Source organism: Mesitornis unicolor, unplaced genomic scaffold (assembly GCF_000695765.1).
Source record: "Mesitornis unicolor isolate BGI_N332 unplaced genomic scaffold, ASM69576v1 scaffold11230, whole genome shotgun sequence".
Taxonomy (NCBI): domain Eukaryota; kingdom Metazoa; phylum Chordata; class Aves; order Mesitornithiformes; family Mesitornithidae; genus Mesitornis; species Mesitornis unicolor.
In genome coordinates this window covers 49,621-65,178 of record NW_010156329.1, presented here as the reverse complement: position 1 = coordinate 65,178, position 15,558 = coordinate 49,621, and the positions used below count along the sequence as shown (strand labels likewise).

At 38.5% G+C, this 15,558-nt stretch overlaps 1 protein-coding gene across 1 annotated transcript in view; it reads left to right on the top strand.

Annotated features, from left to right (window-relative positions):
- Positions 1 to 15,558, top strand: part of PEPD (peptidase D) — a gene marked incomplete at its 3' end in the record, with an annotated part of 105,834 nt that overhangs the window by 41,143 nt on the left and 49,133 nt on the right. Inside the window, exon 7 of the mRNA XM_010189601.1 lies at positions 11,995 to 12,063. Within this exon, the coding sequence (XP_010187903.1) occupies positions 11,995 to 12,063 (69 nt within the window). The remainder of the gene's footprint in view (positions 1 to 11,994; positions 12,064 to 15,558) is intronic.

Here is a 15,558-nt window from a genome sequence, read left to right as displayed (position 1 = left end):
AAGAGAGGCTGCTTCTGCAACCTGCTTATGGGGTTTCAGCACTGATCCCAGCTGATACCTGATTTGTCAGTGAGGGATGGCAGATAAAGCCCATATTTCTGTTTATGTCACATAAGTTTACTGAATCCAGTGAAAGAGGTTTTTCTCTTCTGTGTGTAGGCACCTCCAGAGGGAGATGAAAGATATAATGTATTAGTGAAAAGACAATTGCCAGCTGAATCAAGAAGTATTAAAAATGCTTTTTATATTCCTGGTAGAGTTAGGGCCTGTGTCTTGTAGGCATCCTGGACTGTCTGTTGGAGCCACTCGCATCCCTGTTGCGAAGATTTGCAAGACAAGAAATAAGCGTTGAGAATTTCATAGGTCAACACACTGCTGCTTGGCTGTGGCATTAAACCCTGGGGCATGCTTTAAGGCAGTGTGACTATGTACATATTTTTCTGCTGTCTTTGGGGATGTGATAGCAGGAATCACTGCAGACCTTGTGGGGCTGGTCTGGGAGCTGTGGTTCTGCAAGTACTGCCTCGGCGTGTTTCCTGTGTGCCTGCATCTTCCTGTAGGGAGAAAGAGCTGTGGTTGGTGGGTAACAAATCTTCTACACCGGGAGAACAGATGATGCCATTTTGGTGCAAGACCATGAGTGCACCTCCAGGCAGATGTGGCTTTGCTGTGCAGTTTCACATCTTGACACAAGCAGTTTTGAGCCCTGAGTATGCGTGCAGCATCAAGACAAAACTTTTTGTTTTTTCAATAGATCCGATAAGTCTACTGTTGGCCAACTACTGGAGTTCTTTTATTTGCTACTGGTTAAGGCTCTGCAATGCCAGGAGTGGAGTAACCAAAAACATCCTCGGAGTTTTAGGCATGCAGTGAAATGTTAGACTCGTTTATAGTTGGTTGATGTCATTTTTCTACTGCTTTTAGTTTTAATTCTTTCTAGTGAAAGCAGTAGATCTGCAGAAGCTGAAGAGTACTGAGCTGGGCAATTTTCTGTGTGTCACTTATGAGCAGGCAAGTGGATTTGTCAAGCCTTGTGTGACAGCTTGAACTGTTAGAAGTTCTGCTGAGGGCGCCCTTTCCCTTTGCTTTCACCTGAATGGTGACTCATACTCTGCAGCACAGACTGAGGGAACCACAGTCAGCATTATGGATTTCTTCTTGGGGCTACAAGAGCTTGAGAGCTGTTGGAATCATCTCTGCTGAACGCATTTCATCTTGTTCCCCATGTCTTGCAATGGTGTTTGCTTTGAAAGTTGCATATTGTCTTCTAAGGAGTTGAAATTAGTTAATATGCTTTTAAAGCTTTAATCTCATGAGTTCATATTTGCAAAATTTTCCCCGCATGAGCATAAAAACATGCATGTTGGAGTTTCCAGGACAGAGCATAGCCTCTTCAACTCTTGAAAATGCTTTCTGGTTCTGTTGTATTAGATTGACTTGAATTTAGCTCTCTGGTCTGTTGGGACAGAAGATTGTTGGAAACTCAACAGATTAATCTGAAATGTGAAAGTGTTGATACATGTTTTCTTTACTTTGAGTCTTTTTCAAAGACTTATAAGTCCTCTCTAGATTTTTATAACAGACAGTTCACAGCTCCAAGAGTAGATCCTTGGTGTCATCTGTCTGAGGCTTGGCCCTCAGAAGAGTAATTCCACTGAATTGAAGAGGCAAGTATTTGAAATTCAGGAGACTATAAAATTGATTCTTCCATAAAGAAGTAATTTGTGGTAAATGGTGTAGTCCTCTGGGCAGCTATTCACTCATTTTATATGACCAGGACCCTTGAAACATGGTCAGAAAGATTAGAGAAGGACATCTCTGATCTGTCATTTGTCTGCACAAGACAGGAAAACTTTTATTTTGATGATACGGTATCTGGGAGCAGACCCAGCCAAACACATCATCTTACTCTAGGCTTCTGGGGGCAGGGAAAATGCGATTTTGAAAAAAGTGTGGGTAGTGTTCTGGAGTTAACTGGATGATTCTGAAATACTTAACCAGGTTTTCACCATGTAGTTGTATGTTCTCTGCTGGGGAACCAGCAATGCGCTGCATTACTCCAGAAAGTGTTTGGGAGATGCAGACGGGGCTGCAGAGTTCTGCCAAGTAAAATTGTCTAACATGAGCTCTTCCAAAAAAGTATCCTATCTTAAAAGTAAAACAAGCTGTTGCTTTCATCTGTATATATCTGATTAGCTTCGATCATAATGTTGGTTTTGGTGTTGGCCTTATTGCTGTCTTTCCCCAGCACTTCTAACAGCTAAAATATTTCTTCTTGAGTATTTCTTCTTATTTAATATTACTGTACATGCAGTCCTGAAGTATATTTGTCCTTGTCCTCACACTGGGAGGCACCATAAGAGACAGTAAAAGCAGTAACCTGACTGGGAGGACAGGTGACATGAGGAGGTGCAGTCTCATTTGTCTGCTTGTCAATTGTGTTGGCACTACAAGGCTCCGACACAGTGCAACAGCAGTTGGATGCCATACATAGTAAATTTAAGAGGTTTCTTTTTTTTCAAGGTAGACTACTGTAATCTTTTAAAAAGTAAGGAGTGTTCTCAATAAACCTTGATAAAGCACATTGCCACATCAGCATTTATTCTTGACATCTGTTAAGAATGAATACTTAAATATTAAAAATGACCTTTCCAGATATGCTCTCTCTCAAGGAGATACAGCTCATATACTCTTGATAATAAGGTGTTGTTCTTGTTATTTAATCAGAATATAAATGGGCAGTGCACTTTATAAAGTAGTAAAATGTATTTTCTGCCTCCAAGAGTTTGCTCTATAACCAGGAATAGACAAAGAGGGAAATGAGGGGATTTATATAAATCAAACTCTGCAGCAGCTTAAGTCTTGTGCAGATATTTCAATATCCGTATGTTCTTGACTTCATCATAGACGCCTGTGGAGTGAAAGTGTCTCACTATCAAGAGTTTAAATGCTAAATATTTTTAGAGAAAATTTGAAATAAACTGAAATATCAGCAATTTCATTAATCTTTCCAAACAGCAGAAATCAGCTTATAAAAATTAATTTTAACATATCTGTGTCAGTAAAAATAACATAATAAACCTTTTTGAATATTTGTTAAGTACAGTTTAATGGGTAAATTAAGCAGGCTTCTGCCGTAAGCTTATTGGTTTCCTCATGCCAGATTCAGATCACTGAAAGTGGCAAATCCCTAAGACTGAATTTTCTGTTATGCAACTGCTTGGAACATGCAGAGTTTTGAAACGTGTTTAACTGTAATTTATCGAATTTTAGGTTGTCTCAGCAGAAAATACCTATTGTAATAGCATGCAATTTGAAAGGTTGGATTGCTACAGGATAGTGAGTGTTCCTGACCAGCTATCTGTACTCTCTGTGGTTCAGAAAGAAAGAATTTGTCCCATATTTGCATTAAAAACTGACTTTGCCACAGTAAAGAGCAGTTAGACTTTGAACACTCTCGTGTTTGTAAGTCTCAGCCTCCCATGAATGTAGATAATGGGGGGTTGGCTGCAGTCATCACATTATGTTCATCTACCACCCTCTCCTCCCGGATGGAGGCAAAGGGATATCCTAATAAATGAAAATTCATGGCTCATGCAATAACTAAAGCATCTCTTGGCTTGTGTTGTTTACCTAAAATTGTGAAGGAAAGAAGTAGGAAAGTCAGTACAGATGTCACCTTCTATTTTTTCCTCTAACTAGCCAGTTTTTTAGTAGCCTTGTGTTTTGAGCTGAAGAAACTCAAAGACATGCAAGTGTAATAGTAAGGATAAAGCATTTCTCTTTATTATGGTCAGTTATGGCTAATCTCCTTTTAGAGTTTTAACAGGGATTTATAGGGATTCATTTGTGGTTTAGGTTTGGAGATAATTAAATACCTTTCTGCTACAAAGAAGAAATGGAGAGAGAATTGGCTCAAAGCTAAAACAAGATTCCTGTACTAGAGCATATATTAAACTTCCTTTTATTTGGTTGTCACCCCAATAGGAATGATTAGTGGGTTGTAAAGAAAGAAAATGTATTGCATTACATCTATTAAAGCATGTTTTATATGTAACAGTAATTAAAATATAATTGAAATCATGAGTTCTTCTAATTATTGGCTTTACATAATGCATAGTTAAAGAGTGAGCATCTATAATGTGTCCTTTTTACACATCCAGAAATGGTTTGCTGGCAGCATTTTAATTAAAGATGGATTAGTTAAAATGCAGTTTAATCATTCTGTCATCAAAGGATTTAGACCTCATTAATTAGCTGTTGATAAATAGGTTTAAATTACAAAAAATTTAATTTAAAATATGCCAGTTGAGATCTAGAATTATTAGAGCTGGAAATGGAGCAATGAGTCTAGGAAAAATTCATGCCATATCTTTCTGTATATTAGATTAAGTATGAAATTTAGACCAGTGCAGAACTTAGTTCTGCCTTGTTACTAGTGGATGTGACTCCAAGTGGACTTCAGAATTGGTGAAGAAATAAAATGGAGACACTTAATGATCATTGCTTCATAGTGCATCAGTGAGATCTGTTTTCCATTTATGTATTAAAGATTGAAAACTCATTTAAAAATACTTCTGCTGTAGAAAATGGATGAAAAATAATCCTGGGTTCAAGGTTTTGCAGCCTCCACATTGCTGTACAGGAGCAGTGCAAGAGGAGATCCTGCTGCTGTGGTACCCAAATACAACAGATGGGGAGTTCCAGACTGACGGGCAGGCAGGAGCAGGAAGCAACACGCAGAAGGTGGAGTTAGCACAGTGTAGAAGGAGGACAAGTTCCCAGTTAAAGCACATGTCTATGGCTGTGTTATCCCTGGTGCCAGCATGGAACCACCCAGCCAGTGGCAGCTGAAGACCAGAGATTTTGCTGGCTGTTGCAGTGGGCTCCAGAATTGGCACAGAGTCTGTTACCACTGCAGGGTCGGTTATTCAGATCAGTTCAATTGCGTTACTTGCAAAGGTCTACTCAGAGCTGGAGGTGCAGCGATGGCAGTCTCTTGTGCTGTTTGTGCTTTTTCTGTCAGTTCCTTAAGGGTGGTTCTGTGGCTCACTGCAGCTCTGATGCAGTCCTGTGGGTAAACCTTATTTGTGTTCTCCATACCAGCCCCTTGGCAGACCCTGCAGCTCTGGAAGAGGCAGGCTCCTCTGCTGAGGGAGCACACGCCTACTGTGCTGAGCTTCTGCATACCAAAAAAACCAAAGTGAGGTAGACCTTGACTTGCACGTTTGTCAGAATTAACATTAAAACCTTTACAGATTTGTACTATTAATATCTCAATCAGCTTAATTGCTGTGAAACAGTAACTGTAACGATTTCAGTAGTTCAGTAGTCATAATATTTGAATCCGTAAGTCAACCAGGTTTTATGCAGGTGAATCAAACAGTTCTGAGAAATGATAGGTGAATTTTCCAAGTATAGTTAAAAGAGTTTCAGGAAAATAATAAGAAGACTTTCTTAAAAGGCTTCTTGAGTTTTAGTTTAAAGATTGGTTTATTGAAAAGGTGTATTTACAGAGCACTCTGACAACTGTCCTGTCTCCAGTGTACCTGTTCAGTTGTCTTGCCAAGCATCTGGAAAAGCAGCGGCTGAGTATGAGGTTACAGACTTACATAATTATTGTTTGCATTTGAGTGTTGGTAATGGAATGGATTAGCTGAACTTCTGTGAAAATGCATAATTTGATGAATTTTCAGAGTGAGGTAGAGTAATGCCACACTAGCATAGAATTAGATGAAAGACAAATCAAGTGAGAGTGGGTATATGCACTGCTTTAAAACTGCATCTCTTAAAACTCTTACCCTCTCCTCATACTGGAAAAAAAAATCTGATTTAAACTCAAACAGAGCTGTTAGAAGAAAGTGGTATCAATCTGTCTGGGAGGGAGAAGGGGACATAATTCCACAGGCATTCTTCAACTACTGTGGTACTGTAGAGTCAGGTTGTTTCTTTGTTGCCTGTCCCAAAAATTATTCAAACATTGTAGATTTGCAAAATGATGAGAGAAAACTTGCTTCGTGTGGAATAGTTAACTGTGGTAATAAAAGGACAGACATAAAATGTTAAAAAAAGAAAGTATATCTGCGTGTGTGTGTGAGAAAAATGCAATTCCAGATTCTCCAAATTCACCAACAGATGTAGTTTAGCCAAAAAGATGAAATGTCAGCTAATGTCATATAAAGTCTTCGGTTATTCTTTACATAAGACAGGTAATTTATAATTCCCAATTATGCAATTAAAATGCTAATTACCCCTCACCTAAACTCTCTGTTCTTGAACTGCTATTATCAATTATCTTCAATCATTGCAAATCATACATGACGTATGTGACGGTGCTGAGTTCTGTATTATTTATGGACTTTCTGCTTTATGTGTCTCTGGTTTCCAGGTAGCACTCATGGCTGGTGAAATGGCTCTGCCTTGATGTGCTTCGTTTCCTGAAGGAACAGCACTCCTTCTGATCTGTGGTGTTTTGCATTCTTAAAATACATCTGCGTTTTGGGGTAATCTTACCCTCTGTTCCTGCCCCGAGCTCTGGCTTGTCAGCCGTTTTAGTATGAAGTGCTAGCATATTTAGAAATAACAACATGAATTTTTGATTACAGATGTGAGACCACTCACTTCTATGCTGCTTCTGCACAGCTTTTCCTTATTTCATAATAGATGTTCTGCACTGTAGCTACATTAATTTGCTGCCAGTTTCTTGGGTCATATCTGCTTGACGGAAGTTTCAGTTCTTCTATCCTTGCTGAACTCAAATAACATTTTTCTATTCTAAGGACCTATTATTATCCAGAGTTTGCTGCGTATAAATAAAAATAACTTATTTAAAGAAAACACACCAAAAATGAGAGCAGAATCTAGATGTTGGAATTCAGAAGAATCGACATTAAGAAAAACAAACACTGCTCACCTTGCTCATATTTCCACTGATGGGTTGTTACTGACACCTCCTTTCCTGTGTGTGCAGTTCTTCCAGCCTAGTTTGATACTACATAAAAATACTCTGGATATCATGCACAAATTTTATTTACTGTGTGTTAACAATTTTGTGTTACTTGGGCTTTATAGTTTTCTCATGTGAAGATAGTTATGTGTCTAAATGATCAAAACAGTGGCTTTTCAGTCCTGAATAGACTGATATGAATAGAGAGATCAGCTGTGTACAATTTGGCTTTTGCAAATTCTTTAAAAAAAGCTTTGGGTTTTAGCCTGTCTCATGGTTACGCTTGATATTTACACCATATAAAAGGATAAGGGCACATTCTAGTAGTAATTCAAAAGTAATTTGGTGCACACATAACTAATAGATATTCAACTACATCTTCCAACTGTACTCATAAAAAGAAAAGAATCTACAGAAAATCCTCCCAGTCCTGTGCAGAGCTCCCTTAAGCTGCTGTGGTTTCCAATTTATAGTTCAAAACCACCTGCTTGCATTTCAAGGCAAGTCTCAAGGGCTGTGTTCAAAGAACACTGTTTTTGAAGTGTGTAAAGATTTCTTTTTATTAGGAGGCAACTTTCTCAAAGGTGCACTGAGGAAATTATTGTGGATCTGAAACATCCTCAAAACAGTGAGTGATCCAGTGTGAACATTTTTTATATGAATATCTTTTAAATATAAACACCTTAATGAGATATTGACCCATGAATGTCCTTGACTCCCCTACATTGTAGGCTTCAGAAGGCTAGATGCATTTCTGACAGCAGATCTCTGTGATACTCAATATAAAAATCAGGTTCCTGAGCTACCAGTATGCAGCATGCGTTCTTGAGGTGGCTCCAGGATCTGGGAATAATGAGCAGGGTTATTCAGTGGTTTTGGTCCTCCTTCATTGGAAACCTTGGGATGAGTGTTTGTTCCTCCATCCGAAAGTGATGTGCACATCTTGTTCTGCAGCACTGTGCTGTAGTTAGGATGTGGGACTGGCATGGAGAGACCGGCAGAAGATTATCTTTCTTTTCTCCATACTTACTACATTTTCTGTAATTACAGGTTTTTACCTGTTTTGTAAGACATAGGCCAAAATACTTAATTAGGTTTTTATTTAGAAATTGAACCTTTTTGATCTAGAAGTGTCTTGCTTTCAGGAGTGAATAGCTGAGAAATATAAATGCAGTTTTCTTACAAATATTTATTATAACTCAAGAAGAGCTGATGACAAGAATTCCAATTAGAGATTACTTGTTTACTTCTTTAGGGAAATAAAAATCCCTCTGCTGAGTCTGTATGGTTATGTTGTATTCTAGTGATGAGGAAGATCTGAAAATAAGTAAAAGGTGTGAGGGAAGTCATTATAGACAGTTTCTATCCTTCCTGCTTTAAGTGGCTTTATTCCATAAATCCATTTAAGTTAGGAAAACTATTAACATTTAACTGCTCTATTTGATTCAGTTTACATTCATAGCATGGATCTGATTGTAATTGTCAGTGTGCATTAGATAGCAGTAGAAACTGGACAAGAGACGATCATAAAACAAGCATCATTGTCAGAGGGGTTCTTATAATTTGCCAGAAAGCCTGTTCATAGCAGGATTTACTTTAATGGCTTTTTAAGCATTCTGGAGTTTTGTTTGGATGTATGCAATACTCCATAACGTCTCAAAAATAAAAAGTATATACTTTTTGTGTTATTTCTAGTGATGAAGAATCCATTATTTCTGAAAGCGGAGTTTTCTTCTCTCTCAAGTCAGTTTAGTCAGTAAGGTAGAGCAGTGGTGGTAACACCATCTTGTGCCTCAGCAAATTTTCAAGTGCTCTCATGTCAGGTTTATTTGAGTTTATGACAGCCAGTGCTTCCTCTTTTTTAAGTTAATGGAAAAAATAGTGAGGTTTTCTAAACTACCTTCATTCTCCACATATTCTCAATCACTTAAAGAAGCTGGTGTTTTTGGCAAAAAGAAAAAGCACCAAACCCAGGATGTACCTCTACATTTGAAAAAAAAATTAAAAATGGTTCTTTCAAAAGCAAAGCAAACCCCATGCCAGCTCAAACAAAGCTGTATACGGTTAAAAGGTAACATCTGACATGCAAATACACCAATGGCTAATCTGTATATACCACCAAGGCAGTATGTGCATGGTAAGTAATACGTACACCCTCCAGGGAAATACTGCATAAAACATGACAGAAGGCTATGAAACCCACAAAAGAAGGAGCAGAGAAAAAGGTGCTTAACTTTTATATCTCTATTGGTCTCATTAAAAGCTCAGGGCAAAGCATTGAGCACCAACATAAAACTTCCTAAACACACATATCCTCCAATCAGAAAGACCAGGCAAAGTTAATTATACGATATTTGCAATATATGTTGAGTGCCAGATTAAATTATGTTCCATCCAACTACTTCAGACCTTATACTTCTATATCACGCTTTTGGATAAGGATTCTTGCAGTGTAGACACTGAAATCCTGGTGTGAAGAAGTCTAGTGGCAGAACCTACATTAACTTCAGCGGAACCAGGATTTTAACTACAAAGTACTGGCAGCTTCTCTAATTCTATAAATACATTTTTCAGCTTTGAAAAGCCAGCATTTGCCGTGGCAGGGATATGCAATCCTTCCCTTAGATAAGACACATTATACAAGGATGTTGGCTGTCTCTGATAGAAACGTTGGATTTTTTTTTTCAGACTGCATAAACTTGTTTCTAATGAGTCACAGTCTGAAAAAGTAAATTCAAAGAAGTGGTATGAGTAGTTCTACTAGCAGAAAACTCATTACCTGGCCAGTTGTGCTGGCTTCAGCTCAGTCGCATAAACTGCCACTTGTTAGTTACTCTTCAACGAAAGTCTGTAATGTTTGATAAAACAATCAGATTGCTTTTTTTTGAAAACAGAAACAAAGTTCAGGCAACAGCTGGATTATACGGAGCATGTCTTAATTTATTTACCACTTTTTACTGTGAATCGGGGAGTACTGCAAAAGGTGAATACTATTATTCGGCTGCACAGTTTCATATAAATTGCAACCATGAATATGAGATCAGTTGTCATATGGAAAAATAAACCCTGCTATCTCTGCATCACTGATGATGAGAAGATGTTTACAGTCTTCATTATTTCATTTTTAGAGCTCTTTAGAAGGGTACTGAAAGTTGCTGTCTAGAGGAGATAGTTTATTCAGTCATTTAAGGTGAAAGGTCTATAAAATACACCAAAAGTTGTTTCTAAGACGCAGCTACACATATATAACGGTATGATACATTATTGTGCACAATGTTTATACATGGAGTCATGTCTTACAGAGTAAACCTTGCCTGCAGGCATGCTAGGGAGGAGCAGATCTATAACTTTGTCTCCATATGAAATGTCCATTCTGTGAAAAAAGTGTCCGCATCAGAGGAAATGACAGTTTAGATTATAAATTTTATGAGCTCGATTTAGTGATATCTCTGCTCTGCTCTCACCGTGTCAGAGTTTCTCCTTATCTTCTCTGTCATTTGACCTACTCTTTGCCATAACTGGTTTCTGGGGCAATACAAAATTAGTATTTCTACCTCGTAAAACCAGAACATTTTGAGCAGAAAAGAGATCTTATAAACTGGATCTCCCTACTAAGTCTCTAAATGTAAGCTTTTCTTTTTCCTTGTGTAATTTGGATGTTTTGTGTTGTTTCTCTTTAAATACCATCATTTTGGGTGATTTTACAATCTGGTTTGGATTTACAAGCATGTAATGTCTTTAATATCCTTCAAAGAATTTGAATTGTGTTCTGTGGATTTCTGCTGCAGAAGGACAAAATCACAACATCTCTATTCTTTGAATAGCACCATTATCACTGTGTGTTAATGAAATGATTTCAGTATTACAACAAATGAGTTTTTGAAATTCATTCAGTATTAAAGGGAATTGGATTGTAATAAGAGCATATTTCAAAAAGAATAAAAGGATCCTTGATATGTGCTTAGCTCTTAAAGCACCTAATCCTCTATTAATTGTGCTTTGGGCATATCTGTCTTCATGTGAAGGGGACTTTAACAGCAAAGATGAAAATGTTTTCATGCTTTGAAGGCCAAACAGCTCCTCCAACAGGACAGCAGTACGAGAGGAGCTGCTCTCCCTTCACTTCCCTGTCCCTCACACACACAGCAGCAAACAATGTTGTAATGTTCTTCATAGGTTGGTGAGGACTCAGCCTAACGCTATCTTCCTGCTATTGGGATTGAGTCTGTGTTAGTTTTTTCTCATGTTTGGGTATGGGAAGATCATAGAGGTATTTAGATACCACAGTCTGAAGTGGAATAGTCATGTTTTCTCTTTGTCTGTTGTGCTTCAGACAAGAGAACATGAGAACAAGACACAAGAGATTCATGGTCAGATGTGATTCAGGCTTCACACATATGTAGGGATATTTAATTCAGCTTTCAGCAGAGGGTTCAGCTTTCAGTGCAGTGGTAAAAATGAGAGAGCTTCTGCTGAAATTATTTTGAAGAGCAGCTTTACTCTGTCTGGCCAGCTCCTTCCCTCTGAAGGGTTGGTTGGACTTCACTTCTGCTGAATCTACATGCCATAGACCAAAGGCAGCAGGGTGGAAAATAAGGATCTTGGAAGTGTTCGTGTACATGAAATGCAGCAAGAAGTGGTTTTCTCAACTCCACTTGGGAGAGTCTGGCCAGGTTCAGCACTTAACTGTTATCATCCCATTCATTCTGTGATCAGATGAACTACCTTTTGCCAACAGTAATTTGCCTTTCTATGTTAAGTTGTTAAGGAAAGCAGTTTGACAGTTGAAGTTACTGAGCTGTACTCGAGGCCCTGTTCTCTGCACACAGTTGCTTAATGTGCTTTGTGGAAATGGCGTGATGCTCCGCAGGACGGCTGGGCCGGGGGTGTGGGGAATTGGAGTGCTCAGCTGAGCAGAAATGGGCAGAGCCTTTTCAGGGAGCTGGAGATTTGCACCAACACAGCTGCACTCAAGCAAGACTTGCTTTCCTCCCTGTCTTGTGGTGGTTTTGAATATATTATTAATTGTCACCTTTCTTTCTTTGCAGCCTGTTCCAGCACTACTGCTATGCCCGAGGGGGCATGCGCCACACCTCCTACACTTGCATCTGCGGCAGGTAAGTCCATGGCTTATGCTGAACTGTGGCGGTCCGTGTGGTTACTTGTCAAATTGTTCCTTTTAGGCACGTGATGTATTTGCAGGTGCCGCCAGAGTGAATTTTGAATGGTTTCCTCTGGTAAAGCCTAAGAAGGTGGCTTGCACTATGTCTTAAAGAAATAACTTGGTTACAGATTCTGCTACACTCGGGAGATTCTTCAGTGACTGCTGCTACTGCCAAGATCATGTTTATACTCACATCTGTGCTGCAATTGGGGTTTTTTATTATTAAATGGCGTTATGGAGAAAGGCTTTAGTGCTATTCTCTCTTGCTCAAAAATACTTACTTTGAAATACACCTTAAGTATTTAATATCATTCTTAAAATTATTTGCCTCAAAGGTTAGGATGCGATTAAACTGATCTTTTTGGAATATGGAAATCTTTTGCTCTCTCTTTCTTGCTGAACAGTTAGTGTTGAAAGTATTGTATTTGGGAAAGTATCATAAAAGTTCTCCCTGCAGTTGTAGAAGTTCGAATGCAGAAATCTTGCAGAATTTCAAGAGAATAGTGTAGGATGCATGTTGGAGGACAGCTGTGTGCTTTGTGCAGAGATTAATCTTAGTTAGTGGAATTAGTGTGATCAGAGGTATATGACAGTTAGGTGAAGAATATGGGTTGATACGTATGTTCCACTTGTAGATCTGCTGCTACTCACAAACATTTACCCTACACTGAAGTCACATACACTTTAAAAATACTTCTTACATTAATGGCAATAATTTTATTTTACTTTGGAGGTAATAAGGACAATTATAATCTTTGTTTCTGTCCGCTGTTCACTCAGTTGCTTATTTATAAATGCAATTTTCCAATTTACATGCAAAATTGCAGTAGGAGCATAAGCCCTTTTATGGCAAATTGTGCATCTAAATTGTCTGATAAGTTTCCTGGTTTAAGGACCGTCATATAACTTGAGAATTAACATCCCATAGAAATGAGACTCCATCTCTGTGATATTGTCAGAGGCTGTGATGGTAAAATCAAGTTGTCTCTGTGGATAATTTTTCACAGGCCTACAGACTTCACGTGCACTTACAGTAAGTCAGAACCTGTGCTGCAGGATCTGCTTTGGGTGCTAGAAGGCATCAATGGCTTTGCTAAACTGATAGAAATATCTACCATATGTTTGTGGAGTGGGTCCTTGTGACCCAGACTAAATCTCCACTGGACTGAAAAACCCAGGACTCGCATTATGTGTCTCAGGGCCCAAGGGGAGGAGAGCCCCAGAAGTAGTTCAGAAGTGGGTGATGACAGGAGCTTCCTGGGTGTCCCGTGGTGTTTGAGCTGCCTCTGAACCATTGGAGAATTTAATAAATGGAGAAGAGCCACCCTTGAAATGCAAGATCCTAACAATACCGTGACTCGCTGTTGCAGTTGAGAGCTGGCATTCTGTCCTGCCACTACAACTAAAAATGCAGACAACTTGATTAAAAAAAGAATTTATATAAGATAGAATACAAAGGCCTTTGTCCATAAATTGCTATATTCTGACTATGAGGGATGAAGTAAGAATTAATGATATTAACAGTTCTAAGCTAGATCCTAATGAAATGAATATAAGTAGATCTACTTGATGAATTCAATTAACATAATAATGGCAAAAAATAATAGGCCTTTTTTTATTACTGTGAAAATGTCAAGCATTGTAAATATTGTGCTTAACTACATTTGTGGTTAAAAATAGCTTGTGCAATTGGGGTTTTTGGATAGTTATGTTTTGTTCTATTCATGCAGAGTTTTCTTGTTTTCCTGACACTTAAAACTGTGATATTTTGACAGGATCTTTCTTTGTTAGACCACAGGCCTGATAATAATTTCCGTAGAAGAGAATCATGCTTTTAAATAAGAAGCAATTTTGTTATTCAGATTTTAGAAAAGATGCTCACTAAGCTGGATATCAGAAGTAATCAATACTACATTTCAGTACAGATACAAATCACTTGGCACACATTGAGTGCATGCATTTGTTGCTGTCCCTGTCCAGTGTTACACTCTTCAGGAGATGGTAAATGAATATTTGGTGTGACCGGATACCATTTATGCATTTGCTTGCATGTATTCACTTTCCAATTAGTTGAGAATAACACACATATGTTAGTATTACAGGTTGTCACATAGTGAGGTTAGTTCTGTAGGTAGCGATGCTTCAAACACTGTCAAATTGTAAGTGATTTGAAATGGAAACAGATGTAACTGTTGGTGCAATTAAATGGGAAGGGTAGTATTGGAGAAACATACTAGGAAATATTTAGCACTAATCTACAAAGCATTGATGTCTGAGTAGTGTTTGGATGCTAATAAATTATTCATTGCATTGTCTTAGTGTACCAAGTAACCATGGCTGCAAAGGGCAATACAGGTTAAGTTACACCCACAGTGTGTCCTGGTGACCCAGCGATGGGCGGCAGCCACTGATAACCGGGCGGTTTCCTGCTGGAGTTAGGTGGAGGTGGTGCATCAGTATCTCTGCAGCCACCAAGAAGCCATGGTCAGCTGCTACTTGATTCTGCGGCATCTTAGACTTACGTTCAGATCTTCTTGACAGAGGTCTCCAGGCAGACAGCCACTCTCAGCAGAGGATACCAGTGATTAAGAATAACATAGTGCAGTAAAATGCCTTCCTCTGAGGATCACCATAAGTAAAGCTTTTTGGATAAGATTAGGATCCTTGTTGAATCTGTTTTTATTTTGTTCTTTTCAATACAACTTTTCAAGATTTCATCTCTTAAGTGAAAAAGTGAAGGCAAGGCTGTTAGTGCTTCCTTCTGGATTGATTTTATTATTTAAATAATGATGGAAATAGTTTGCTGTTTTAGTTAATGGTCTGTCGGTATTTCTTTAGTTCTTAATGTAGAGCTAATAGCTGCACTTTTTGTAATGCTTGATGCTCAGCTTAGTCCTGTTCTTAAAACATTGCTGACATTCTTCCTTTTTCTCTTTCTTCTAATGATTTGTTTTCAGGGTGTTTTCTGATCTAAAATGTATGTTGGGGGCTTTTTTTCCTTTCCCAGTACTCTGAGTTTCTTCTTATTGTTTGCATTCTCAGTTGTGTTAATTTGCAGCTTTTCTGCTGCTTTACGCAATTCTTTCTGTAACAAACACATCTCTGGCACCAGTTAGAGGCAAATTATTAAAGGAATAAAAGTAGATACACAGAAATCTCTTGGAGAAACTTTCAGGTTGGCTGCCTGAAGGCAGATATCAGCATCCCCACATGTGGTGGTTTGCAGAGGTGCTGACCTCCAGGAAGGCAGTGGAGCTGCCTATAATCTGCACCTCCTCACAGCACTTCATTTTAAACCTTGACTTTAGCTCTCTAATGCCAGACCTTTCAACTGTTGCTCCTTGGGAAGAAAAGAAATAGATGCTATGGGAAGGCTCATTTGCCTTGCCAGGGGCTGGAGGTTTTGTTTAAATTGTTTTGAAGCCACCTTGAAAGTCTAACGGAATCA